Genomic DNA, 27,895 nt, shown 5'->3' on the forward strand with positions numbered 1-27,895 from the left:
AAGACTCAGTATGAATTAAAGGGTATAAAATATCTCATTGATAACTTTTCTATTGATTACATGTTGAAATGGTAATATATGGATATATTGGGTTAAATAAAAATATTATTATAGTATTAAAATTAATTTCATCTTTTTAATACTTACTAGGAATTTTAAAATTACACAAGTGGCTTGCATTATATTTTCACTGGACAGTGCTGGTAAAGAATCCTAGAGGAAGAGGTCCTAGGAAGAGTTTTGAGAGACGATCATTAAGAGCAGATAAAGGATTTGCTTTTGGAATTGTTTGGTTATAAGGAACAGAAACACTTGAGCTTATCTTTGAAAAAAAGGAGTTTATTCAGAGAATTCAAAATAGTTGATAGAACCCAGGGGCAGAGAGTGCATCCAGGGCTGAGAGGGAATTGGGACCTGGAATCCATTAAGAATCAACGCAGGGACTTCCCTGGTGGCGCAGTGGTTAAGAATCTGCCTGCCAATGCAGGGGACATGGGTTCGAGCCCTGGTCGGGGAAGATCCCACATGCTGCAGAGCAACTAAGCCCGTGCACCACAACTACTGAGCCCGCGTGCTGCAACTACTGAAGCCCGCATGCCTAGAGCCCATGCTCTGCAACAAGAGAAGCTACCACAATGGGAAGCCAGCGCATCGCAATGAAGAGTATTCCCTGCTCGCCACAACTAGAGAAAGCCCGCATGCAGCAACAAAGACCCAATCCAGGCAAAAATAAATTTTTTAAAAAAAGAATAAATGCAAATGGTCTCATCATTTGTTTATCTGTTTATCTGAGCCCATGTCTTCCCCCCCCCCCCCCTCTGTGCACCTGCTTCATTCTTTCTCTGCAACTGATTTTCTCTGCTCTACTTTTATCTGGGCCAGCCCACCTTTATGCTAACTTGCCTTCTCAGGACAAGAAACAAGAGATGGACTAGAACCCCCATGACCCAAATTCCAGCCCGGAGGGAACATGTGATTAACGAGATTTGGAGCTGAAGTGCCCTCTGGTCCAGTCAATCATGACCAGAGGTGCAGGGTCATGTTAACTGTTCAGTTAGCAGGTTCTGGGGAATGTAGACCCTTGAGGAAGGTGTGGGTGCAGGGCAAAGTGACCACAGTAGCATTTACAGGAAACCCCAAAGGAGACTGAGAAGGAGCAGCCAGAGTGTGGGAGCAAGCTGTAAGCACATGGCATCTCAGAAACCAAGGAAGGAGGCCATGACCGATAGAACGAAATCTGCTGTGAGGTCAAGTAAGACAAGGGATGATAAGTGTCCTATGGATTTGGCACAGGGGCTGATGAGTGTTGTTGGTGAAAACAGTTTCAGAGAAGGGTGGGAGCCAGTGCGCAGTTTGGGTGAGGTTAGAGAGTGGAGGCAGGGGAGGCAGACAGGAGTTTTGTGAAGTTTGGTTGTGAAGTGGAGAAAGAGACAGTGTGGCCCTGGAGAGAGACGTGGCCTCCAAGGATGGTTGGTTGGTTGGTTTGTGTTAAGATAGGAGAGCCTTGGGTTTATTTAGCTGGTGATGGGAAGGAGCCAGGAGAGAGGGAAAGGGCAGAGACCTAGGGAGAAGGCAGATGGCTGCTGGTGGGAGAGGCTGGATGCAGAGCCCCAATGGGACGACTGGACTTTCTGTTGTGATTGGGGGAAACTTGGGAAACATGGTGGCAGACGTCGACAATGTTCAGTTACGGTTGCAGTTTTCTCAGTTAAATAGGAGACAGAGCTGCCTGGTGGGCGCAGGGTTGGGACATGTATCAGAGACTTGGGGTGAGCAGGGAGAAGGAGGTCGGGATTGGAGGAGCCCTGGCTTCCGTCTGCAGCCACTCTGGGCTTATCTAGTCAAGTGCTCACACGGATGACAGGACATGTAGATACACACGTGGTATTTCCAAGGACAGGACTTGCTATAGACTGCTTTGTGACCCCCCAATGTGATGGTACTAGGAGGTGGGGCCTTTGGGAGGTAATTAGAGTTAGATGAGGTCATGAGGATGGGGCTCTCATGATGGGATTAGTGCCCTTAAAAGAAGAGAAACCAGAAAGCTCGAGTCATCTCTCTCCCACCATGTGAGACACAGTGAGAAGGTATCTGACCATCTGCAAGCCAGGAAGGGGGTCTCCACCAGGAACTGAGTCTGCCAGCACCTTGATCTTGGACTTCTCAGCCTCCCGAACTGTGAGGAAGAAATTGTTTAAGTGATTCTGTCTGTGGCATGTTGTTATAGCAGTCTGAGTCGACTAATACAGGCTTGGCGTATACACACGTCAGTGTGCTCACACTGGACACACATGTTCACATCAGTCCAGCTTGCGTGTTCCTGTGTGCCCGTACCTGTATGTACATGCCAGTGTGGATGGGCAGATGCGCATGCTCACACGTCCGTACCAGGCCCTGCCCCCTCTCCCACCCCTGTTCCTGAGCAGTGTGGCTTGAGTTCTTCACTGCTGTTTATTGAAACCTCCCATTGAAGAAAGGGGTGGGAGTAAGAAGGGGAAGGGAGTGGGAACAATGTGGGAAGTGCTCAGTGGGGAAGGGCTGGACAGAAGAATGGCAGGGCCTGGGCTACAGGGAGGGTGAGGGCAAGGTGGGGTCTGCAAAGTCCTGTGGCTAAACTTTTGAACTGGCCAGGGCTGGGTTGGGGAGCTCTGGTGGTGGTGGAGATACCTCCAACGAGCTCTCAGAAGACTGTGTCCTAGGAGCATAGATGCACCCAGGGCCCTCCCCTAGGTGCCTGCGGAGCCCAGAGACAGGCAAGGACCTGGCTGGGATTAGTCTCTGGAGGGCAGGGAAGGAGGGTCTGTTGCCTTCAGTTGGGGCCCAGGCCCACTTCACAAGGCTGCAGAGGGATCCTCTGGGATGCGTTTTCCGCTTCTGGCTCCTGCTTTGGCTCCTTTGCCTGCAGGGACCTAGGGAAAGAGAGCTCAGGAAAAGCCCTGGGCTTCCCCCAAGGAGGAGGACTGGTGGGGCCAGAAACAGGGGACTGACCAGTTTTCTAAGTCTTCAACAGTCTCTGGCAAGGGCTGATTGAGCGTCTCAGGCAGGAAGAGGGCTGCACTGCCTCCCAGGAGGGCGATGGTCCCAAAGATGACATTGGGGACGAAGGGCTTCAGTTCCCCGGTGATTTTCACCAGTGGGGCCGTCATGCTTCCCACACGAGTCCACAGGTTATTTATGCCCATACCTGTTTGCCTAGGAGAGTTCAGAGCAGAGATTGGCAGCCTGTGTGTGGGTTTCTCAAAGAACAGCTCTGGGACTCCTGGACGGGGGCCACAATCCCACCTGCCCCCGTACCCTTTGGCTGGGCCGCTTCCAGGCCCAGCACCTACCGGATGACCGTGGGGTAGAGCTCACTCGTGTAGAGAAAGAGGCAGCTGAAGGAGCTGGACAAGCACCCCTTCCCAAACACAGCCAGTACTGTCCTCAGGGTCCACAAGTCTGCAGAGGAAAGAAAACGCAGTAGACCTTGGGGCTCAGTAGCCTCTGAGTGTTCTCACGCCTCAGAGACCTTGTGTCCCTTTTTGCTTTGGCTGCCGGGCAGCTCAGATCCAAACTTAAAGCTGAGTAATAGCCCCTCTGCTATTCCCAGTGCTTCGCAGGCTTGTGTCCTGCTGCATTTGGGTTTTTCCCCGGCTCTGATTCCCCTATTCTCATATTTCATTGTATCTGGTTTTGTCCTAAAACATCTCCAGTTCCTTTGGATGGATATAGGTGTATCAACACACAAACATCTATATAAAGTAAAAGTGGCTTTTCCAAGGTCGTGGTGGAGTAGGTTGTGGGGTGTTCCTGGAGCACTGGGCTCTGATGTTTCCCCATCCAAGCTTGTCTTCTGCAGCGATGTCACCCAGGCCACACCCAAATCCCGAGCAATTCCTCTCACTGTGTAGACACCACCATACTTTGCCCTGAGTCAGATCTGAAAAGGATCTTTGATATCATCTAGCCCATCTGTGTTATTTCCTAGACGAGAAACCTGAGCCCCAGAGAGTACAGGGAGCTGCTCAAGGTAACACAGTGAATTAGAGGCAGACTCAGCAGATCTGGAGTCCCTGGAACCCCGCTTCCAAGCCTGTGAGGCCCACAGACACATTGGTCTCACAGGTCAGCCTCTTTCAGAGGGTTCTGGGGGTCGCCCCAGCTTCTCACCCGAAGGCACAAAGATGAGAGACAGGATGCATCCTCCTGCCAGGAGTAGAGCAATGGCCTCCGTGGTGTGCCGGCCCAGATAGCTTATGGAGACCATAGTGATGAACTTGGCTGGGACGTCAACCCCACCAAAGATGAGCTGGAGAACGTAGAGGTTGACGCCAAATTCCTCCACACCCATAGCCAAACTATAGTAGGCAAAACCGGTGGAAAACCTGAGGGTCAGAGAGTGATTGATTAGGACCCACAGCCAGGTGGGGGCCTCTCCCCGTAATGCTCATTGGGTCACCAGGATGATGAATAGTTTCATTTCTTGTCCCAACTGCAACAGATTGATAGGGGCTGCTTCAGTGCTGTTTTGAGGCCTCTGAGATTGTGTCTGGGCTCAGTGAGAGAGTGTTGGGATTGATTGGTTATGTCTGACATGGACATGGTCTAGGGTATGGTGACAAAGTGCCATATAATTGACTCCAGAGAGTATCCGTCCTGGAGGGACTCGGAGGCAGTAAACAATCTCTTTGTTGGGTAATGGTTTAACATTCAGATGGGGGAGGTGAAAGTCCCCAGGGCTGCACACATGGGTCAGATGCCTCCCCTCCCCCTTTCAGAATTGTGGGATCCCTTTTGAAGAGTTCCTGGATATACTGAACCCTTTTCACGTGGGGATGGCCAGGATGAGAAGGGCGTCAGAACCAGGTCACGGAAAGGGCTTTGAAGGAGATGTGGGTTGTCGGGCCAAAGAGAAGACTTAGAAGAATTACAATTTCTGTCGTTAAATCTTGAAGCCCTGAGGGCCAGGCTTGTTCTGTAGGGTCCCAGAGGGCAGAGCTGGACCAGTGGGGGGGCAGGGACTGAGAGGCACAGCTCACGTGGTAGGGATGTGAGCTGGTGAAGGTGTTTGGAGCATTTGCCCTGTGGGTGAGGTGGGTGTGACCCCCGAAGGAAGCAGACCCTTATGGCTGGACCTGGGTGTGGGGCAGGGATGCCAGAGATTTCTGGGGTTGGGGCTGGACTGGGGAAGCCCTGAGGAGGGGATCCCTTGACTCTTCTTGCAGGTATTTTAGGCCTTGCCCTTAGGTAAGCCTGCCAGAAGCCTTGTTCATGACCGCTGCTTGGCAGGGGTGCTAGGGTGTGGGCAGGGAGGGGTGGTGCGTTACCAGGCCAGGGAAAGACAGAAGGTCACTCGGCGCAGCATGGGTGTCCGGAACAGGTCAGCTATGCTGTGCTTGGCCTTGGCCAAGGTGATCTCCTTCTGGAGGTTGAGTTTGATCTCCTTGGGGCAGAGGAAGGGGAGGGGTCCATTAGCGACCAGCTGGTGGGCAGAGGAAGAAGAGAGGGAGGTGCAGGCCTGGTGCCTTTAGAAAAGCTTGCTCAGGGCATCAGATGTAGGCTTGTGAGCAGGGGAAACAGAGGCAAGAGGAGGGGACAGCCCAAGAGCAGAGTCCAGGTTCGTGCCCCAGCCTACAATCCTTCTGGGTCTCTACCTCCAGGCTGAGTTTTTCTCCTTCCTCCTTCTTGCCATTGAAGGCCGCCACCTGCCGGAATGTCTTCAGGGCCTCGGAGGACCTTCCAGACAGGATCATCCAACGTATGGACTCTGGCAGCCACCTGGGGGCCAGAATCAAGTCACAGTGGCTCCCAACCCCCCACCTCCCAACACCAGAAGTTCTTCCGAGGGGCTGGAAAAAGATCGAGAGCCAGGGCCAAAGGCTAGGAGGACCAGAAACCCGAGCTGCCTTATTGCAGGTTTCATGGAATTTAAACTTGGTCAAGCTCTGCACCTGGGCTGCCTGCAGCCGGCACAAATTCCAGATTATCTCTTCTTCCCTTTCCAGAAGAGCCTTTCCCCTGGCCCTGCCCCGGGGCAGCTTGTCATTCTTGGGTGTCGTTCTTAGCTGGGAGTCTCGGGCCCTAGGCCGAGGCAGGTGGGGCCTGGGGAAGGGTTGGCATGCTTGAGGCTGGACAGCTCGGGGGTCCTGCACGTCCACGTCCCCAGACGTCCTTGGGCCGAATTCCAGGTCCTGGGTGAAGGGGGGTCAGGGGGGTCAGCTTAGGAAGGGGGCTAAGTTTAGGGTTGTGGTCTAAGGAGTGGGTCCGAGGACCCTTTGATTCTCCCTGCAAAAGGCCAACTCTGCTGGGTCGGGGGACGGTTTGCAAGCGCAACATGGGGCCTTGGGGTTGGCAAGTGTGTGGCCAATCTCCCTCTCCCCCACCCTCGGGCTGTGCTTTGGGGGTTGTTTCACCCCTGAGCAAACCCTGAGGGTCACAAAGTGAAGGGAAGTGGAGGAGGCAGAGGCGTGGGGAGAAAGGAGGGATGCTTGCAAAAGTCTCGTCCCAGGTGGGGTCCGTTCCGGCTGTGGACCCCACAGGCACCCGGGACCTGGCTCCAGTGAGACCCTCAGGGGAGTGGACACGGGTCACCCGGCCTCAGACCTTTGGTCCTGCTGGTAGTGGCAGCTTTCTGGGCCCATTGCTACCTGCCCTTCTGGCCCTGTGGTCTTATTTCTGCCCTGACAGTCTTCTCAGCCTGAGCCTACCAAGATGATGGGTGACTTCCTCCCAAATCCCATAGCCAGGGCCTGGATTCCATCCTCCTCTCCCTGACAATAATGACAACAGTGGCTTCCAATTAGTGAGCCTTCCTGTGGACCAGGCACATGTAACTCTGAGAGACAGGCATCAGTATCTCCATTTTGCCTAGAAAAATCTTGAGGCTCAGATTGGGTGAGGCTTGTCCCAAGTCACACAATGAAGGGGCCTGCTGACCATCTGCCCTTATTTTTGCCTCCCAACTCTCGGCTCCCACCCTAGGCTGTGGACATGCCCAGCTCCACTCTGGACTCTCTGACCGTCTCTCTCACTGCAAGATTGCCTGTCCCCTTGGGAGCTTATTCTCCTTTTCAGATGGAGGCCCCATTCCAGTCCTGCCTTTCTGTGTCACCTTGGAGGATTGCTTCGCCTCTCTCATCCTCCGTTTCCTCATCTGTAAAATGGGAATAATAATGTCCCCTTCACACAGAGATGCCGTAAGTGTTGGTATGATGTGGGTTGATGCCCAGAACAGGGCCTTGCACGTGGTAAGTGCTGGATAAAGGACCCCCCAGGACTTCATTTCTGCTCTTGAGCTTGTTCATTATTTCCTATTCTTTGGGCCCAGCTATCAACCACCACCTACAGATTGGTTCCCTGTCTTCCACATGTCCTCACTCGGGGTCTCTGCCCCAGACCCCTTGATTCCCCCAGGTTCTCAGGTTGGAGCTTTCCTTTCCTTTATGCCTCGCGTGCAGGAGCCCCCACACTCTGAGGAACGCCCTTCAAAACTCTCCTCCTTCCCACACGGTCACTTCCCTTCGTCTCTCGTCCCCACCCACTTGGGTATGTCCTTCTGCGTGATTATGTCACGAACGGAAGTTTGGTCAGGCCTCTCAGCAGCGCGGGCGCCTTCGGAGGCGTCCTCTGTCCCTCCACGTGAAACCGAGGCCTCTCTGGCTTTCCTGTGCTCTTCACAGCCTGACCCTAACCCCCTCGCCGCCCACACCCCCAGCCGAGCGCTCCCTCCCCGGCATGCCTCGGTGTGTGGCTCCTCCTCCCTGGAATGTCCTTCCTGACTCTGGGATGGGGTGTCTCGGGACAGACAGAGTCAGCCAGCCTGGTCGGGCGTGGGCTCCTCCTGTTTGATCCCGGTGGCTCTAAGGAGAGGGGGCTGAAGAGAAGAGGGTCACGTACCAGGACAGCAGGAAGAAGGCAAAGAAGGGAATGGACACGGTTAACTGGAGCCAGCGCCACTGGGGGATGGCGTAGGCCAGGCCTGGCAGAATGAACTGGCCACTGGTGTAGAAGTAACCGAGTGAAATCGACTTGATGGCCCGCATCCGGGTGGACACCCACTCGACACCTGCAGGAGGAACCCAAGGACCAGATTAAGACCCTGCCGGGCAGTGGGCACCTCCTGAGAAGGGGCGCCAGCTCCTGCCCCACCCTGATCCTGAGGTTTCATCGCCCCCATTTTATTTTATTTTATTTATTTATTTATTGTGGTACGCGGGCCTCTCACTGCTGTGGCCTCTCCCGTTGCGGAGCACAGGCTCCGGACGCGCAGGCTCAGCGGCCACGGCTCACGGGCCCAGCCGCTCCGCGGCACGTGGGATCCTCCCGGACCGGGGCACGAACCCGCGTCCCCCGCATCGGCAGGCGGACCCTCAACCACTGCGCCTCCAGGACAGCCCCCGTTGCCCCCATTTTAGAGATGCAGTGCCTGAGGCTCAAGAAGGTAGGACTCAAACGTAGCTTTGACTGACTCCCAAGCCTGCGGCCTTGACTGCCTCTCCAGTGGCAGGTGACTTCCCTTGTTTGACCTACTTGTGTGTATGGGCTGAACGAGATCATGTACCCGGCAGACGCCAGGCCCGGGGTAGGTCCTCAGTATTGAAGCTGCTGCTATGATGATCGTTGTTATGTTCCGAGGGGGCCTCTGGGGTCCTGAGAGGGGCGGCGCCTTGCCTGACCAAGGCCGCCCGGTGCCCGTGGCTGGGCCACTCTCTTGGCTTCAGGCTGGTGCTCCCCAAACTCCTGGTCCCTGCCCCCTCCCCCCGGGGCTCACCCAAGATCGTGGTGCTCAGGGTGATGCCCGAGATGCCGCAGCCACACAGGAAGCGGAAGACTGTGTAGATGGGGAGGGTGGGGCTGAAAGCTGCGCCTGAGCCGCTGGCTGCCAGCAGCAGGTAGCTGCAGGTCAGGATGGGCTTGCGGCCAAACCTGCAGGAAGAAGGAGAAGGAGAAGAAGGAGAAGAGGGTCGTTAGCTGCTGTGAGCCAGCTAAGGACAGTGACTCTGCAGGCCTCGGGGGAAAAGGGCTGGACCCTCCACCTCCCAAAGGGCCAGGCAGGGCGTGTAACTCCCTCCCCCAGACAGAGCCTTGCTGGTAATTGCTTTTTTTGGTTGACAAGTTTGCAGTTAAACGTCTGAGTTAATGAGTGATCTCCTCCACCCCCAGCTCAGCTACCTGAGCAGGGGTCAAAGGACCACTCCTCTCAAGCCGTTCATCCACCCACCTCCACGGCCATGCAGCCACTACTGTCTGAAAACCCTGAGGCCATTGCCCCAGGTGTGGGGAGGCTGGAAGACTCAAGCTGTCGGGGTTTGGGGGGGAGGGAGAAAGCTGTGGCCCCCAAAGGGGCTGGCTACACAGCAAGGACCATCTCTCCCCCCTACCCCAGCTCTTTGCCTCTTTGGGGGTGCATGGGTGGAATGGAGAGGGGCAGGGGGTCTCCGTGGGTAGTGCCTCCCCTGGCGAGGCCCCCGCGTCTCACCTGTCAGACAGGTCTCCCAGCACGAGCCCCCCAATCAGTATGCCCGCCATGAAGATAGATTGGGCCATCTCCTTCAGTTTGTTGGAGTTGCACACCAGGTCCCACTGCGCAGGAGAGAGGGAGAGCCACCCGGCCACCCGGCCACCGGCTTCAGTCCAGCCCAGCCTCTCAGCCGCGCTCAGCCTGTGCCCCCACGTGTGCCCCCTCTCCCAGCACCCGCGCTTGGCTTCCCTGAGCCTGGCCCCCGCTCCTGGTGCCGTTTTCCCCCTTCAGGCTGGCCTGGGGTTCCTTGGGTCCCTGCCTTGTGGTTCTGTAATGACAACATCCCTTCAGCACATGTGGCCTGCCATATGGCTTCCGAAGTCTGCTCAGCTGTCACAGCCAGGTCTGTCTTCAAGCTCCTCCAGGCTCACCTGCGTCCCGTGGTTACCTGTGGGTCTGCTCCCCAGCTTCACTTGTGCAAGGCTGGCCCCTCTGCTGGCACCTTCTCTCCTCCGGGGGACATTCCTGCTGCCACCTCCCTCCATCCCACACCTTCAGTCTCTCTCCTGACTCCTCCCCACCATCATTTGCTTGTGTTCCAGTTTCTCCTCTTAAAGCCTCTTTCCCTTCCACATTTGCTTCATTTCTCTCTTCCCTTCAAAGCCAGATCTCTTGAACGAGGAACCATCCTGGCTGTCACCCCGTCCTCGTGTCCCGCTCATTTCCCGAGTCTGCCCCCACCACTCCACTGACGCTCTGCTCCCTGAACCCAATGGAACCTTCTGTTTCCTGACCTGACTTCCCTTCAGCAGCCCGTGACCCCGCTGACCTCTCCCTCCTCTGGTCTTCCTCCTTTCCGTCCCTCTGTGGGCTTCTTTCTTTCTATCCCTTAACAGTTCCCCAGGCCTCTTCTTGGATCTTCCTTTTTTTTTTTTGCGGTACATGGACCTCTCACTGTTGTGGCCTCTCCCATTGCGGAGCACAGGCTCCGGACGCGCAGGCTCAGCGGCCATGGCTCACGGGCCCAGCCGCTCCGCGGCACGTGGGATCCTCCCGGACCGGGGCACGAACCCGCGTCCCCTGCATCGGCAGGCAGATTCTTAACCACTGCGCCACCAGGGAAGCCCCTGGATCTTCCTTTTTTTATTCACTTTCCCCAGGAAACACCACCTGCTCCTATGGCTTCAATGACTATTTTATGGTGAAGACTCCAAATCCCTCTCTTTAGCCCAACCTTTCTTCTGGCCTTGAGACCCATCGATTCAGCAGCCTACTTGAAATCTCCACCTGGAGGGTGTCTTTTGGGCATCTCAGAGTCAGCGAGACTTGCCACCCCCTGCCTGCAAGGTCTGAATCACAGTGACTGGCAGCCCTTTTTTGACTCCTTCCTCTCCCATGTTACAATCACTTCATCCTCCAGTTTCTAATTTTTAAATATTTCTTTCTTTCTTTTTTTTCTGGCCACCACTAGCGGCATGTGGGATCTTACTTCCCCAACCAGGGATAGAACCCATGCCCCTGCAGTGGAAGCATGGAGTCTTGACCACTGGACCACTAGGGAAGTCCTTTAATATTTCTTGAATCTGGATTCTTCTGTTTCCACTACTGCTATCTTAGTGCAGGCCTCATCCTCTTATGCTACGATTAAGAATAACAGCCAGGGCTTCCCTGGTGGCTCAGTGGTTGGGAGTCCTCCTGCCGATGCAGGGCACGTGGGTTCGTGCCCTGGTCTGGGAGGATCCCGCATGCCGCGGGGCGGCTGGGCCCGTGGGCCATGGCTTCTCGGCCTGCGTGTCCGGAGCCTGTGCTCCGCAGCGGGAGAGGCCGCAGCAGTGAGAGGCCCGCGTACCGCAAAAAAAAAAAAAAAAAAAAAAAAAAAAAATTCAAAAAAGAATAACAGCCAATATTCAGTAGAAATAAAAGCAATGGGACCTAATGAAACTTACAGGTTTTTGCACAGCAAAGGAAACCATAAACAAAATGAAAAGACAACCTATGGACTGGGAGAAAATATTTGCAAATGATGAGACCGACAAGGGCTTAATTTCCAAAATTTACAAACAGCTCATGCAACTCAAAAACAAAAAACAAACAACCCAATCGAAAAATGGGCAGAGACATAAAGAGACATTTCTCCAAAGAAGAAATATGGATGGCCAACAGGCATATGAAAAGATGCTCAATGTCGCAAATTATTAGAGAAATGCAAATCAAAACTACAATGAGGTATCACCCCACATCGGTCAGAATGGCCGTCATTAAAAAGTCTACAAATAACAAATGCTGGAAAGGGTATGGAGAAATGGGAACCCTCCTGCACTGTTGGTGGGAATGTGAATTCGTGCAGTCACTATGGAAAACAGTATGAAGGGTCCTCAAAAAACTAAAAATAGAGTTGCCATATGATCCAACAATCCCATTCCTGGGCATATATCCGGACAAACCTATAATTTAAAAAGATACATGCACCCCTATGTTCATAGCAGCACTGTTCACAATAGCCAAGACATGGAAACAATCTAAATGTCCATTGATGGGTGAATGGATAAAGAAAATGTGGTACATATATACAGTGGAATACTACTCAGCCATAAAAAAGAATGAAATAATGCCATCTGCAGCAACATGGATGGACCTAGAGATTATCATCTAGGTGATAATCTACTTCATCTAAGTGAAGTAAGTCAGAAAGAGAAAGACAAAATACCATATGATATCACTTATATGTGGGATCTAAAATATGACACAAATGAACTTATCTACGAAACAGAAACAGACTCACAGACATAGAGAACAGACTTGTGGCTGGAAGCAGAAGGGGAGCAGGGGAGGGATGGATTGAGAGTTTGGGATTAGCAGATGCAAGCTAGTATATATAGCATGGATAAAAAAAACAAGGTCCTACTGTATAGCACAGGGAACTATATTCAATATCCTGTGATAAACCATAATGGAAAAAAATACGAAAAGAGTGTATATATGGGTAACTGAGTCACTTTGCTGTATAGCAGAAATTAACACAACATTGTAAATCTGCTGTACGTCAATAAAATAAATTTTAAAAAAAGAATAACAGCTGATATTTATTGAGGGCTTACTCTGCACCAGGCACTGTTCTATCTTTTTTTTTTTTTTTTCTCCCCCCGCCCCCGTACACGGGCCTCTCACTGTTGTGGCCTCTCCCGTTGCGGAGCACAGGCTCCGGATGCACAGGCCCAGCAGCCACGGCTCACGGGCCCAGCCGCTCTGTGGCATGCGGGATCCTCCCGGCCCGGGGCACGAACCCGTGTCCCCTGCATTGGCAGGCGGACTCTCAACCGCTGCGCCACCAGGGAAGCCCCAGGCACTGTTCTAAGTAAGCACTTTCCATGCCTTACTCTTTTCAGTCATCATAGCAACCTTATGATGTAGAGCTGCTGTCATCCTCATTTTACAGTTGAGGAAATTGAGCCCAGAGAGGATTATCCCAACAATCTTCTGACAGGTCTCCCAACCTTTGACCTCAGTCCTTCCTATCCATTCTTTCCCTGACAACCTGAGTGGCTTTTCTGAAGTACCTCTCATGTCGGCTTGCTGCCTTGCCTCAGGCACCCCCTGGCTTCCTCTTGCCCTCTGGGTAAAGAGAAAGCTCTGTTAACACAGATTTATAAAGCCCTCAGGCTCTGGCCCCTGCCCACCTGTCTGGCCTAATCTCCTGCTAAACCCCAGCACGCACCCTTTGTCCAGTTGTCCTGAATTACTTGTGTAATGAAGTGAAGAATCTCGTTCACTGGAAATGCCTTATGAGAATGTTTTGGCAGCAAAACAGTGCGGGGAAAGAACCACACATCCCAGGGAGCTCTTTCTGCTTTCCTCCCGGGAAGAGAGGGGGATGGGGCAAGGGTGAAGCCTCCAGGTCCTCCCGCTTCCTCACAGGGGCCCAGGGTGGCCAGCAAACCCAGGGTTCTTCTGGCTGGAAAGGGAGCCTGCATGGTACATGCGTGGGGATGGGGGAGGGAAAAGAGTAAAGGGGGATGTGAGGTGACGTGAAAGGAGTAGGCCAGTGGGTGTCTAGAGAGACTTCCTGTACTGTGTAGCATACGGTGTAAAGGGACAGGCCATCTGGGAGCGAGATGGGGCCATGTAATTCTTGACAATGACGTGTGAGTGGAAGAAATGTTGCTGCTTCCACTTCATTGAAGTAAGAAGGACTCCCTGGCCTGGACTTGGATGCTTTCTCCCTTCCTGTTGGTTAGGAATGGAGATAACTAGAGCAACTCTGGAGGCCACGTGTTGAAGATGGCGGAGCTGCTGTGTGTCTCGGTCCCCGAATGACCTAGGAAGGGGACTGGGAACACAAGAGCATGGCAAAGAGCACGGGACCAGATATAGAGAGAGCTGGAGAGATTTTTTTTTTTTTTTTTTGGTGGTACGCGGGCCTCTCACTGTTGTGGCCTCTCCCGTTGCGGAGCACAGGCTCCGGACGCACAGGCTCAGCGGCCATGGCTCACGGACCCAGCCGCTCGGCGGCACGTGGGATCTTCCCGGACCGGGGCATGAACCCGTGTCCCCTGCATCGGCAGGCAGACTCTCAACCACTGCGCCACCAGGGAAGCCCAGCTGGAGAGATTTTTAAAGGCATCCTGGAATTTTGGGAGGGAAGGGAAGATATTTTGAGGGATTTGGGGCATGCTTTCTGTGTTAAGAAAACCTGTAGCTGGAGTCTCCATTCTTCAAGGTGTTTATGTTTCCTTTGACTCTGACTCCATGCATAGGCCTGGCCACGTGGGGTCCATGCTTGTAATCAGGTTACACTAGCGATCCTACGAAAGCTTCAGGCTACTGTGTTCCTCTTTGCTGTTGTACTTCATATCTTCCCCTACTCTGGCAAGGTTGGCAGTCCTTCCAAAGACACGTCAAGGTCACTTACTCTGAGTGCCAGAAACGTCTTTTCTGGCTGCCTGACACAAGCAGGTAATCAGTAAATATTCGTGAAATGGATAAATGGCTGAGAAGCACATCCAGACTCCCAGTGTAATTCCTCATTGCTCCTTCCACACTCAGCATCCTGTTCTTACCTCTAAGAGGACACAGATTACATAGCATGCCACCTGCCTATTTGCTTGTCTATCTCTCCTGTATTCCGTAACCTCACCGAGGGCGGAGGCATCTCATTTGACTCTTTATCTCATTTGACTCTTTATCCTTAGCAGCTAGCAGAGTAGTTGGTGCACAGTAAACGTTAAATGTTTGTCCAATGAATCATTAATGGGGTTGCTATACATATTTTACTGACGAGGCCCAGAGAAGAAGAGGTAACCAGCTGACTGCAGGGAACTGGTCACTCAACTTCTATCTAGCCCATGGCATGGCCTGGGCTGACCTCTTGTCTATCAGCTTTTGGCAGCTCCACATAGAGTTCTTGCTCACAATATCCTATCCAACGTTCTTGGCCTTCTTTTTCCTTTCTTGGAATGTTTACTCCTTAGGGAGCTGGGTTCAGGAAGGGAAGAACAGGAAGCCCACTGCCATGTCTTCCTGAGTTGTGATGTACCAGGAAGGTGGTGGGGGAGAAAGAGAGGGCTTAGTATGCTCAGGAGCAGGCTTTGCAAATGATGCCATAATAATCCTCTGAAGTGGGCACTATTATTATCTCCATTTTACAGACAAAGAACCTGAGGCTGAGAGGGTAAATAACTTGCCCAAACACAGCTTGGTTCATTTCAAGGCAGAGACTCAAACGCAGGTCTTCTGGACCCCCAACTAGTGCTCTTGACCATGGCTCCCTGATGTGTGCTTTGCTCTGAGTCCTGAGCTGCCAGAGGGAAGGCTCAGCCCATGGGAGCTGTAGCCGTGCGTCACTATAAGACACAGCACAGGATGGGCAGGAGTCATGGTCAAGGAGGCAGCCAAGGCCAGAGCCAAGTGGGCTGATCTGATGTCAGGCCCAAAGGGTGAGGGACAGGCTCAGGAGCTGCAGCAGCAGCAAAATCATAGGCCAGGAGGCCCCTCAGGGGGCAAAGAAGAAGGCATGACATAAAAGGTCAGGGCGGGCTTCCCTGGTGGCGCAGTGGTTGAGAGTCCGCCTGCTGATGCAGGGGACGCGGGTTCGTGCCCCGGTCCGGGAAGATCCCGCGTGCCGCGGAGCGGCTGGACCTGTGAGCCATGGCTGCTGGGCCTGCGCGTCCGGAGCCTGTGCTCCGCAACGGGAGAGGCCACAATAGTGAGAGGCCTGCCTAGCACACACACACAAAAAAATTAAAAAAAAAAAAGAAAAGGTCAGGGCAAGCCATGTGTGATCAAGGATGGGGACGCTGCTCCGTGTGTGTGTGTGTGTAGGCTGACTCTGCCAGGGGACCCCACACATGGTCCATACTCCCTCCAGAGCAAGAACAAGGGAAACAAACTTCCCTAGATTTGGGGCCTTTTAGATCCAGTTTAGAATTTGGGGAGAATTGCTATGCCTCTGTCTACTCTTTTTTTTTTTTTTTTTTTTTGCGGTATGCGGGCCTCACTGTTGTGGCCTCTCCCGTTGCGGAGCACAGGCTCCGGACGCGCAGGCTCAGCGGCCATGGCTCACGGGCCCAGCCGCTCCGCGGCACGTGGGATCCTCCCGGACCGGGGCACGAACCCGCGTCCCCTGCATCGGCAGGCGGACTCTCAACCGCTGCGCCACCAGGGAAGCCCCTCTGTCTACTCTTGAACCTCTGATGGAACCAAGGCTGGGCCACAACGGCCAGAGAGCCAGGTACCCGGGAAGACTCAAAAGGGCATGAGTCTCTAGCTCTGCCATTTAGTAGCTGTGAGTTCCTGGGCCAGTGACTTAACCACTCTGTGGCTCAGTCTCTTTATCTGTAGAATGGGGGTAATACTAATACCTGCTTCTCAAGATTGTAAATAAAACAAGGAACGAAGAGCGCCCAGCACGATACCCGGCAAACAGTCGGCACTCTGTGCGCTATAGCTGTATTACGATTATTGTCACATGCCATCGTAAGGCCTGTGCTCACAGGGACATGTGACGCGGTAGAAGGGGCGTGGATTCTGGAGTCAGGACCCCCACCCCGCTTCCTACAAAAGCTTGATTTCGCCATCATGGCTGAGAGAGCCGCCTTCTGGATCTGAACCCAGTGTATTCCTCTGTAAAAAGGGGCAACATTCACAGTGGCCGTAAAAGAAGATTCGCAGGGACGTGAAAGAAGGAAAGCAAAGCACCAGCGCAGGGCCCCGCACACAGTAGATGTTCACCCTGACCCTGGAGAGCTCAAGGGATGGCCCCGGGCTCCTCCTGCCCGGGATTACAGCTTCCTAGGTGAGGGCTGCCACGGGGTGCGGGGGGTGGGGGGTCAGGCTGGCCCAGACACGTGGCTGAGCTGGGGCCCGCTGGTCATTACGCAGGAGTCAGAGCCGAGGCTAGGAAAGGGGGGATGATAGGAGGGCCGCCCAGGGCAGGGTCCAGGGTGAGCAAGTAGGGGTGATGCAGGAGCTCAGCTGGAGACGAGAGGTGGACAGATGGTCTGGGAGGTGGGCAGCCTGGGGATGTCGGGGGTGAGCGTGGAGGAAGCCCAGACACTCGGCAGGGGAAACTTCCAGGGTGGAGACCCACTTCTGGGAGGACCACTGAGTGGGATCTCTGCTTCTCCAGTGGCTGACTTGGGGGCCTCCGGGGACCTGTGTGGGGAGACAGGACTTCTGTGGCCCTGGAGACAGGACGGGAAGGCTCAAGGCCCAGAGAGGACTCACAGGGAGGAGCCTCAGAGGGGAGGGCCTGCTCATCCAAGGCCAGGCCCGGGCCTTCGAGGGCCGCAGGGTTGGGTCTCCGGAGCGCCCAGACTGAGCTGGGCCCCCACAGGGCTGTGTGCTGTGGTGTGGAAGCTGTGGGCTCCTCTCCAGGGAATCCAGAGTCTACGGTCCTCACTCCTCACACTTTCCAGACTTCAAAGAAAGGCCTTTGTTTCCTCTTAATGTCCTGGTAAAGCTCCTTCTGAAAAATTCCTACCTTGTCTCTGCCGAACCCGGAGAAAGGAATGCGTGGTCACCTCTGCCAGCAAAGCTTATGGGATCAGAAGGGGGAGGGAAACTCTCCGCGCCCCTGGCTGGACCCAGCGCCGTCCTCCCACCCTCGCCCCCTCTGCAGGGAAGGTGCTTATTATCCCATTCTACAGATGAGGGGACTGAGGTGCCGAGAGAGATGACTCACCAGGTCCCCAGCTGTCAGGGGGTGGAGCTGGGCCCTGCTTGCCGGCCTGTGCTGGGTTGGGGGGTGGAGTGAGACAAAGCCCTGCGGCCTGGGTGAGCTGGGAAGAGCTGTGACAGCTGATTCTCCCTCTACCGGGGGTCCCCCTACTCTTCTAGGGGGACTAACCCCCTACTTCTCAGGACGTCTCTATTAATCATGACCACCACAACAGCAACAGTGGCAGCCAACATTAGTTGAGCACCTTGTAGGTGCCAGGCCCTGTGCTAATGCTGGCCTTGCATTATCTCTTTTCATGGTCACACTTGTTCTCTTACCCCATTTTACAGATGAGGAAACTGAGACTTCTGGGGTTGTAACATCCCCAGTAAACGGCAGAGTCGGAATGTGAGCTCTGCTGCTTGGCCCTGGTGCCACGCTGCCCGCCTGGGAGATGACTCCTTGCCTATCAACCAGGGTCACCTGGACTGAGTTGGTTGCCAGGTGCCTGTCTTCCTTATTACCACCCTTCCCCCCGGGGCTGGCACACCCAGGTCCCTGCCTCCATGCCAGAGACACACCCTTAGGTGAGCCAGCCACTGTCTTACCTCCACCCCGTGAGGGACCAGAGCCCCACCCACCCCACCCCACCCCAAGACATGGAGCATGGATTTGCCACGGCTTGAACCACAAAGAGAAAAGTCAGAGGGGGTCTGACCTTGCTGTGCTGCTAAGAGCAACTGGCTGGGTCTGGCCACTGACATTTCCCTGACTGGGTGAGGACACTGATCAGGGGTTCTCATGGCTGAGAGTCCTCAGGGAGCCTGGGCCTGACCAGGACCCGACCTGGAGAAGGGGGCAGACCCCGAGGCCTGGTGAAACCCTGTGTTTATTTGGGATGTAGATTCACATGACCCCCAACTGCTGGAATGGTGACTGGGTGCTCAGCTGGCACAGATGCGAGCTGATGCTTGACGGGGTACAAGACCTGCAAACTGGGCTTCCCTGGTGGCGCAGTGCTTAAGAATCCGCCTGCCGAGGCAGGGGACACGGGTTCGAGCCTCGGTTTGGGAAGATCCCACATGTCACGGAGCAACTAGGTCCGTGTGCCACAACTACTGAGCCTGCGCTCCAGAGCCCGCGAGCCACGACTACTGAGCCCATGCGCCACAAGTACTGAAGCCCGTGCACCTAGAGCCTGTGCTCCGCAACAAGAGAAGCCACCGCAATGAGAAGCCCGCACACCGCAACGAAGAGTAGGCCCTGCTCGCGGCAACTAGAGAAAGCCCACGCGCAGTAATGAAGACCCAACGCGGCCAAAAAAAAAAAAAAAAAGACCTGCAAGCTCTACTCTTGGCCAGGCTCCCTGGAGCTCAAGGTGCACCCTGGAGGGGAAGACACTTCCCAGCAGTCAGCACTGTCTGAGTCCCTCCTGCCGGGCTCTGAGGGCATATGGCCTTCATCCAGCATTAAATGAGCGCTTCCTAGAATCTAGCCCAGGGAGCAGTGGTGGGGGGATGCAGTCCCAAGGAGCACGGGGTGGGGAAGTGCGGGCAGGTGGCTCTGGAGCCCTGCCGCCTGGGTTTGGCCCCCAGCTCCGGCATTTATAAGATGTGCTGCCTTGGGCCAGTAACCTGTACCTTGGTTTCCTCATCTGCAAAAATGACATACTACAGGTACTAACCTCAGAGAGCTGTTGTGAGGATTAAATGAGTTCATACGAGCAGGCTGATTAGAGCCGTCTGGCCCGGGGTTAGCACGCGGTAAGGGGTAGCGATGGTTATTATTTCATTGCTCCCTGTAGGATTTTTGTTTCCTCGTCTAGGTTCTATGTTCTGGAGGACATGGATGGTGGCTTCACCCCTTCTCTCTGTCTTTTCAGGGACCAGATGTACAGCAAGTTGCTCACACACCTGGAAACTTATTTACAGATATTGGGGCGTTTCCACTGCCCCCGCCCCCGCCCTGTTCCCCGCCCCTATATCCATTTGGTTCCCGAGTCCAAGAGATTCTGATTCCCCAACCTCTCTGGTATTTATTCCCACTGCCCCTGCCGTCTGTCATCCTGGTCCTGGGTCCCTGTGGCGACCCGCTAACTGGTCTCCCAGCTGCTGCACCAAAATGCTCCACAAGCTACTCTCCGCCCTGCAGGTGAGGCAGGAGATAGATGGGCCCCAGGCTGAGCGGTTGGAGCTCGTCCCCTGTGGACAGATTCTGCAAAATAGCAGGAAGGAGGAGAGCTGAGCCCTGTCCAGATAAGAGATAAAAGACTGCATATGCCTCATTCTTGAAGTCAAGGAGACCTTCCCAACTATACGTGCTCAGAAAGGCTCCTTGAAGGTCCACAACGGAGGGGGCGCCACTCCATAGTAAGTGACATCAACCTACCCACAGGCCTCTTTGCTAGAATCCATCTTGGCTGAGAGATGCGCGCGCACACACGGGAGGACCCTGAGATAAACCAAATATGGACTCAGAACCAGGCAAAGCGAGATGATTGGCCAAAGGACACCCGGAAGAGATGCCCCATATAAGTGATTCAAACTACCACAAGGGTGCAGCTCTCTCTCTGAGTCCGCCCATGTGTCTATCCACCTGTACCCGTTTACCTCCTAATAAATACTTCACTTGTTTCACTACTTTCTATCTTTGTGGGAATTCATTTCTACAAAGCTGAAGGGCCAGGGCCTCGTCACTGGCCGCTGGTCTAGTGGCTAGGATTCAGCGCTCTCACTGCTGCGGCCTGACTTCAATCTCTGTGGGAATCGAAATCCTGCTTCAAGACGCTGTAGGCCGAGGCCACCCGAGATCACAGTCAGAGTGCAGATCCTTAGAAGGTAATCTGAGTACGCCACACTCCTGCTTACCACCATGCAATGGCTCCCTGTCACCTGCGAGACAGAGGCCAGTCCTTCGCCCCGGCATCCACGCCAGGCCCTCCTGCTGGCCCTATGTCCCTGGCCTCCGCACCCAGCTGCCCGCCTCTTCAGCTTTCCTCAGTCTCTTGCAGTCCTTACTGCTTTGCTCTCTTCGCGCTTCTTGACTGTGCATCTGACTCCAGACACACTGTTCCTTTCGCCTGGGGTGCACTTGCCCGCATCCGCCTGCTCCCTAACCCTGACCCCTCCTTCACACTCAGCTCAGGCTTTGCTGACTCCAGTGAGCCCTCCTGGTTTCCCCGCTCCGGGCAGATTCCATGCCCCTCCTCTGGGCTCCCAGAGGACCCTGAGTTTATAAAGCTCGTATCCATTCATTACACAAATATTTATTTCACAGAGCGCCTCCTCTGTGCCAGGCACTGTTCCAGCTGCTGGAGAGACAGCAAAGCAGCTGAAAACCCCTGCCCTGGGAAGCCTGCATACCCCACCACGCTGCTGGTGAGTTTCCTCCCTAGGGGTGAGCGCCTCGAGGACAGGCAGGGCTCCTGAGTTCCTTGACTCTGTGTCCTCAGTATTATGAGGGTAGCTGTCAATAAACGTTGGATGCTGGATATATTTCAGGCACTGGGGAGAAAAAGTGCATAGGACAGGGCTGGAGTATCCGGGGCTGTGAGAGTCAGCAGCACATGTGATGGTTAGGAACACGGCTCTGGGGCCAGGTGCCTGTCTTCAGATCCGGACTCTGCCTCTTACTAGTGGCGAGACCTTGAACAAGCTCCTTGTCCTCTCTGTGCTTGTTTCCCCATCGCAACAATGGGCTTATCATACTATCTTCTAACGGTGTCAGGAAGGTTAAAAGCGTTAATATTTATAAAGCACTTAGGACAGTGCCTTGCGCATAGTCAGTGCTTTATACAGAAATAAATATTCACTAGACAAATGAATAGCAATCATAGATTCTGAACATAGATAGTCCTGGATTCAAATCATTTCTCTGCCAGGTCCGAATCATATGTAATCCTGGGAAAGGCACTGAACAGGGCTGAGCCTTGGTTTCCTCATCTGAAGGTACTAACAATACTTCCCTCACTGAGATGCCATCTCCAGGGATTCCAGGAGCCCACGCTCATAGTGTGCCCAGGACAGGACTGGCACCAGGTAAAGACTTTGAAATGCATCTCTTCTAATGCGGCAAAAGCAAGATCCTGCCCTCGACGGGCTCATGGTCCCTGAAGGGAGAATGATAACATTGGCCTCTGCTCACTGCTCAGATGTCACCTCCTCCAGGAAGCCTCCTTAGAGTCCTGTGGTCCGCCCCACTCTTTTGTACTGCCACGAATGCTTGTCCCCCTGTGCCTAGTATGGACTTTTGCTTTAAATTCTGGCTCCAAAGCTGACCAGCTGTGTGGCACTGGACTTTCACTTCCTTCCTCTGAGTCTTAGTGCTTTGTTTGTTTGTTTGTTTGTTTTTGAATGAAAAAGGAGATAAAATCACCTTCAACAGAATATCATTGTGGGAATCAAAGTGTGGGAGGCAGTGTCTGCCAGACACCAAGACGTGCCTGGCCATTTGTGGATCCTCAATAAATGTCAATTCCCATTTCGCTCTCTTCACCTGACCATGGTCTCCAGGTCATTCGAGAGCCTGGAGATGGTGGGTAAAAGAATCAGTGAATAAATGAGGGTGTGAATGAATGGGAGATGAACACATAAGTGACTGCAGGAGCGGATGAGATGTTTTCTGGGTCTGCTCAGGCGTGTTCGAACCCTCACCTCTGTCCATCCCCTCCTCCACGCACTGTCTCACCTTGAGACCTTTGCACAAGGTGGAATTTTCCGCCTTTTCCCCATTGCCTGGCTAACTCTTGCTGGGCTCCCTTCTCTCCGCCCAGGGTGACTTGTTTAAGGAAGCTTCCCCTGGGCCCTGCCCCCAGCCCAGGGGTAGGCTGTAGTCTCAGGTCACAACCTTAAGTACTCTGAAGTTGTAATTTGACATTTCTTTGTGTGGTCCTCTCATTAATTGATGTTACCCCTGCTAGGCGGTGGACCCCGTGGGAACAGGGACGGTGCATTTTTGTATCCCCAGAGTCTGGCACTGCGCCCGGCACAGAAAGGGCTGTTTGTGCTCTGAACGTGAAGAGACGCAACCTTTTGGTTGGTGTGTCTCTGCACCCAGGTCCTTCCTCGCTGCCTGCCCAGTGCCCTGTCCCTGGGTCCTTAGGGAGACTGGGCCCCAGCCTGCTCCCCTGTCCACGAGTGTGGGGTCCCTGCTGTAATCGGAGGGAGAGGGCCGGCCTCCGGGCCTACCTCAGTCACAATGGAGTCCCTGGCGCTGACGTCGTAGGTCCAGCCGTCCAGGCAGGGCTCGGTGGCCCCCTGGGTGTCATTGGGCAGGCTGGCGTTGGGTGGATATACAAAACGGAGGCACGGCTCAGGCTTCTCATTCAGGCCCATGGGGAGGGCCCAGGGCCCCGCGGAGGCGTTGGGAGGCGGGCGACAGTGATGGGCGGGGGTGGCCGCCGTGAAGATCTGCAGCAGGTTGTGGTTTGCCATGCCGAGGATCGGGAGGCCCAGCAGGACCGTGTGCAGGAGCTGGAAGGGCCCTTCGCTGGCCACGCGGTCGACGAGCTCGGTGAAGGTCATGGCCCCGGGCAGGACGAGCCAGAGCTACGGGTGGGGCACCAGGCCGGGGAGAGGGATGTGTGCGCGCCGGCGTGAGGGCGGGGCGGGGCGGGGGGGGGGGGGGAGGTGGACGCGTGCGGAAGCACAAGCGGGAGGGTGTGCCCAGGTGCACGTGTACGCCTGTGCACGTATAAGCGTGTGGGGATGTGGGGCTCAGCTGTGCGTGTACCCGCAGATTTGCGTGTGCATGAGGATGTACCCAACTGCGCGTGCAGACGTGGGGTCACAGGTGTGGTGTGCGTTCACAGCAGCGTCTGCTGGGGTGCGCACACGTAGGCTGGAGCGTAAGGGCACAGCTGTGTGAGCGCGGGTGTGTCGCCGTGTGCGTGTGGGGACTTGTGGGTGTGAGTGTGTGTTCGGCCAGGCTGGTCGCACGCGCCGCAGGCGTGCGGCAGTGCGGGCTGGGACCAGGGGGCCCCGTCTTGGACGTTGTCCCCACAGGACGGAAGTCAGAGTAAGTGGAAGAGGTCCCTGGTCGCCTCGAGCGGACACAGGACTGGCAGAGCAAGCTCAGGTCACCCGCTGGGAAGGTCTCCCCAAGCCCAGCACCTCCTGGTTTTGGCTGCCCCCTGGGACTGGGTGCACCGTAGCAGGGCAGCAGAAAGGGGCCAAGCGGATCCCAGAGGGCGGAAGGGACTTGGTCAGTTGCAGTGAGGAGGCAAGGCCCGGCCTTGGGGGCTTCCCGGGGGTCCCTCCTCACCTGGTAGCTGAGCCTGGCTCCTCCCTCTGGTGGGGTCGGTGGTCGATATGGCTGAAATCCTTGCTCTGTCCCAGGATCCGGCAGCTGCTGTAGTTTGGCAGCTCAGCTCCAACAAGCTGTGTTTGTGCCTTCCCCAGGGGGGCTTATATAAGGCATAAGCTGTTTCCCAGGCTAATGTTTGACTTTCTTTTGGGGATTAATGACACTGGCAGGGCCAGGGCTGTGGACCCACTAAGCCCAGCTTTCATCAAAGGGCTGCCTCAGCAAAGGCTGGTGTGGTGGCATGGCTGAGCCTAGTGGGGCTGCTGGGGGGACAGAAACCTAGGTGGTCTGGGCAGGGGGAGTCTGGGGAGGGGGTGGGGGGCTGGCTTGAGTCCTGAGAGCCCAGGGTCCTCTCGGAGCTGACGGTCAGAAGACTCGGAGCTGAGAAGAGCCAATGAGAGAAGTGCTACCGCCGTGAGTGCACAAAACTCTCCAGGGTACCGACTTCCCCTGCCTGGCGACTCTTGGTAGGGCACAGGAAATAGTAGGGCACGTCCAGGCCGAAAATGTCACCTGTGTCTGTCCATGGGGGTTCCGGGCTGTCACCCCCTGGGTCCCTGGGGCAGCCAGGGTTCCCCTGTCTGAGTCTCAGACCCAGCGGAACACCCACGCCCCCTTCCACCTCCATGCTAGTGGGTGGGCTCCTCTTCTGATCCACTGCTTCCCTTTAAAGACAGCTTGCAGTCCCTATGGTTCTGTTTTTTCCTCTGAATATTATTTTAATTATATAATCAACTGTTTCTCGCATAAAGTACAGGAAATACAAACAAGCCAAACAAAACAAAACGCCCAGTCTCACCTGACGGCCAGCCCTGTGAGTGATCTGATGTATGTGCTTCCAGCCCTTTCCTCATGAGACCGCGGTCTAAGCCCCCACTTTCTTTTTCTAAAAAATTCATTTTATTTATTTATTTTTGGCTGTGTTGGGTCTTTGTTGCTGTGCACAGGCTTCCTCTAGTTGTGGCGAGCGGAGGCTACTCTTCCTTGCGCGGGCTTCTCATTGCCGTGGCTTCTCTTATTGCGGAGCACGGGCTCTAGGCGTGCAGGCTTCACTAGTTGTGGCACGCGGGCTCAGTAGTTGTGGCGCGCGGGCTTAGTTACTCCGCGGCATGTGGGATCTTCCGGGACCAGGGCTCGAACCCGTGTCTCCTGCATCGGCAGGCGGATTCTTAACCACTGCGCCACCAGGGAAGCCCCCTAAGCCCCCACAGCCCCCACTTTCTAGCAGACAACGTGAGTCTCGTTTAACCCTCACAGCGGCCTTGTTATTACTATTCTAGCATTATCCTAGGAAATTGAGGCACAGAGAGGTTAAGTAACTTGCTCCTGGTTCCCCAGCCAGGAAGTGGCAGGGCAGGGGCAGTGTGGCTCTAAGCCCACTTCTGTCTCTTGGAGCCAACATTTCTGCAAAGTCCGTGGGGCACTGTGCTGCCTCTCCCTTAGCAAGGTCTCCTAGCCTGGCCTTCAGCATCACTCCTGCCTGCCTTTAGCTCTCAGGTTCTTCCTCCAGGGACCCCAGGAGCGGCCCCTCCTGCCTGCTCTGGGGGCTAAGAAGGAGCCCACCTAGAGCTCCCCTTCTCGGTTGGGGAGGGTGCTCCTCATTCTCTTCCTTGGCCCCCTTCTCCACCAAGGCAGCATCCAGCTCCCCGGGCTCAGGCTGGAGGCTCAGGCTCCCCCTGAAGTCTCCTCCAGCTCTTCCTCCCCTACCGGCCTCCCCAAGGGCGGGGTCAGCTGTAAGCCGGGTCCAGCCCCTCCTCTCCGCTCCCCACCTGGGCCCAGCAGTAATTGATGTTCTTAAAGTGGCCAGAGGCAGGGCAAGATCCGGAGTCATCAAAAGAAGATTACATTATGCTCCGAGGCAGCCAAGGGGTTGTTTTAGGAAGGTTTTCAGACTGTGAAGCTTGCAGAGAGCTGGGCCCCCGCCCTGAGCCCCCCTGTTCTGGGCATTCGCCCTCTGTGAGATTTTCCGGTTCCTAACTGGGCAAGGGTTATCTGATTGTTCCTGTCCTAGTGGAATGTTGTTTAAAGGAGTCTGATGGCGTCCCACTGCGGCTGCTGGAGCTGAGCCGGCATATAGCCCAGTCAGGGGCAGTGGCCCCGACCCCCATGGATGTGCTTGGATTCCTGAATCTGAACTGAAGGAATGTGTTGATGACTAGCTGTACGACCTTGGGCAAATCACCTCCCTCTGGGCCTCTCGTTTCTCTTTATTAGTTAAGTGGCTTAAAACACACACACACACACACACACACACACACACGCTCACACAGAAACCTTTTATTCAAACAATATAGTGGGTTCCTAAGGTCAACATATAAGTCAGATCCTAAAGGAGGTGGTCTGCTGGTCTGCTTAAGTGGTGAATGGGGTGGAGAGAAGCCCCCTCCACACCCCCAGCCTCCCAGCCCATCCTTCCCTTTGGCACCTTTTGCCCCAGGCCCTCCCAGCCTGAGGCAGCTCTATTATATTAGAGGATCCACCTCTTCTTACATGCTGTGATCCTAAATTCAATATGTTGAAATTCACTTTTTTTTTTTTTAAGAAATGATGCATTTGGGAAATCTTACATACTAGATGCATTTTTTTTTAAATGCATTTTTAAGTTGGGGCATGGGAATCGATTTTCTTCCTTCTTTCCTCCCTTCCTTCCTTCCCCCTCTTTCTTTCTCTTCCTCTTTCTTCCTTTCATTTTTTCCTAAACTCTTCTAGAGCTTCTAAGCTGAACTAGGTTCAATCAGTGGCCCTGTTCTTTGCTGGGTCCCAGCACTGACATGTGTTTTGCTCTGGAAAGGCCCAAAGAATCATCTAGTCCAATGTCCTCATCTTATATAAGGGAGACTGAGGTCCAGTGAGGGAAGGAACACAGATCTGACTCCCCGTGTCCCTTGCAACTCCACAGGGTACAGTCTCTAAATCTTCAATTCACTGAGGCAGGGGAGGGGCTGTGATAAGTGAAACAGGGAAATCTCATTCCCTTGGAGGGGGAGTTCTGACCAATTATGGAGGCCATACTGAATCTCTATGGGCCATCCACCCTCCTACCCACTCATTTGTTCATCTGTTTATCTGGTCATTTCCCCTTCCTTCCTTCCTTCCTTCCTTCCTTCCTTCCTTCCTTCCTTCCTTCCTTCCTTCCTTCCCTCCTTCCTTCCTTCCTTCCTTCCTTCCTTCCTTCCTTCCTTCCTTCCTTCCTTCCTTCCTTCCTTCCTTCCTTCCTTCCTTCCCTCCATCCAATGTGTCTCCTGCTTTGTGTGTATGAGGCCCCAGGCTAGGAGCTATGGTGCCTGCCGAAACTTCTGTCAGAGAAGATGGTGTTCCAGAAACAATTACAGCATCAACGAGACTGACCTCAATGCCACAGGAGAGGTCCACACAGTTTCAGTGGTCTCAGGAGAGGGAGAAAATGACCAGATCTGAGGGATCCGATCAGGGTGGGTTGCCCACAGAAGGTGGCACTTACGCCAGCAGAAATGGGGAGGGACTTGCAGACCCAGCGGTGTGAGTGCAAGGCATGGTGGGAAAATGGGAGGTAAACTGGGTGAAATAGGATGGACAGAACCTCTCTTCCTACCCAGGGTGGTGGCCTTGGTCACATCGCTGTCACAGTCTCAGAGGGGCTGATGATCCCTGGGTTTCTCTGTCTCCCTGGAGGTGGGAGGGGGGAGCTTCTGAGATGGTGGCTCATGAGCTGACCGAGTCATGCTCAGCGGTGCTTAAGCTCACCTTGTACAGACTCTGGGTCTCTTGCCCCTCATCTAGGTCCCCTCCAGCTGAGTTGGCCATTTGAACCGTCCAAGTGTCTCTCTGCCTGGTGCTGTCTGCTCACCACCCCTCATGGGTTCAAGGCAGAAGCTATAACAGGTGTGGGACCCCATCCCGCTGCTCAGACTATAGCCCCAGGTGGGGATCGTGAGGCCTTCAGTAAATCCCCAAAGGCCAAGAGCTATTCCTCCCTGGTGGCCATGCCGAAGCCCTGAGCCTTCATCACTGTTTAGGGG

At 54.5% G+C, this 27,895-nt stretch overlaps 1 protein-coding gene across 1 annotated transcript; it reads right to left on the reverse strand.

Annotated features, from left to right (window-relative positions):
• Positions 1 to 355: 355 nt before the first annotated feature.
• On the reverse strand, positions 356 to 24,010 carry SLC22A8 (solute carrier family 22 member 8). Its single transcript, XM_059069962.2, has 11 exons — positions 23,856 to 24,010; positions 22,781 to 23,140; positions 9,458 to 9,561; positions 8,750 to 8,904; positions 7,876 to 8,044; positions 5,634 to 5,757; positions 5,307 to 5,422; positions 4,150 to 4,364; positions 3,330 to 3,438; positions 2,989 to 3,192; positions 356 to 2,909 (listed from the first exon to the last, which is right to left on the reverse strand). Exons 2-11 carry the CDS (start codon positions 23,114 to 23,116, stop codon positions 2,810 to 2,812), a joined length of 1,632 nt encoding a protein of 543 aa, XP_058925945.1. The 5' UTR covers positions 23,117 to 23,140; positions 23,856 to 24,010; the 3' UTR covers positions 356 to 2,809.
• Positions 24,011 to 27,895: the final 3,885 nt, after the last annotated feature.

The sequence above is a fragment of the Kogia breviceps genome, chromosome 7 (genome assembly GCF_026419965.1).
Source record: "Kogia breviceps isolate mKogBre1 chromosome 7, mKogBre1 haplotype 1, whole genome shotgun sequence".
NCBI lineage: Eukaryota > Metazoa > Chordata > Mammalia > Artiodactyla > Physeteridae > Kogia > Kogia breviceps.

What these genes read in the sequence shown, in the direction of transcription:
- SLC22A8 (XM_059069962.2), bottom strand. Translation starts at nt 23,116, where the DNA reads ATGACCTTCACCGAGCTCGTCGACCGCGTGGCCAGCGAAGGGCCCTTC. An exon ending in TCTCATCTTTGTGCCTTCGG is followed by an intron (nt 3,439 to 4,149) that starts GTGAGAAGCTGG and finishes TTTCCTCTGCAG; the next exon opens with ACTTGTGGACCCTGAGGACA. An exon ending in GTTGAAGACTTAGAAAACTG is followed by an intron (nt 2,910 to 2,988) that starts GTCAGTCCCCTG and finishes CTCTTTCCCTAG; the next exon opens with GTCCCTGCAGGCAAAGGAGC.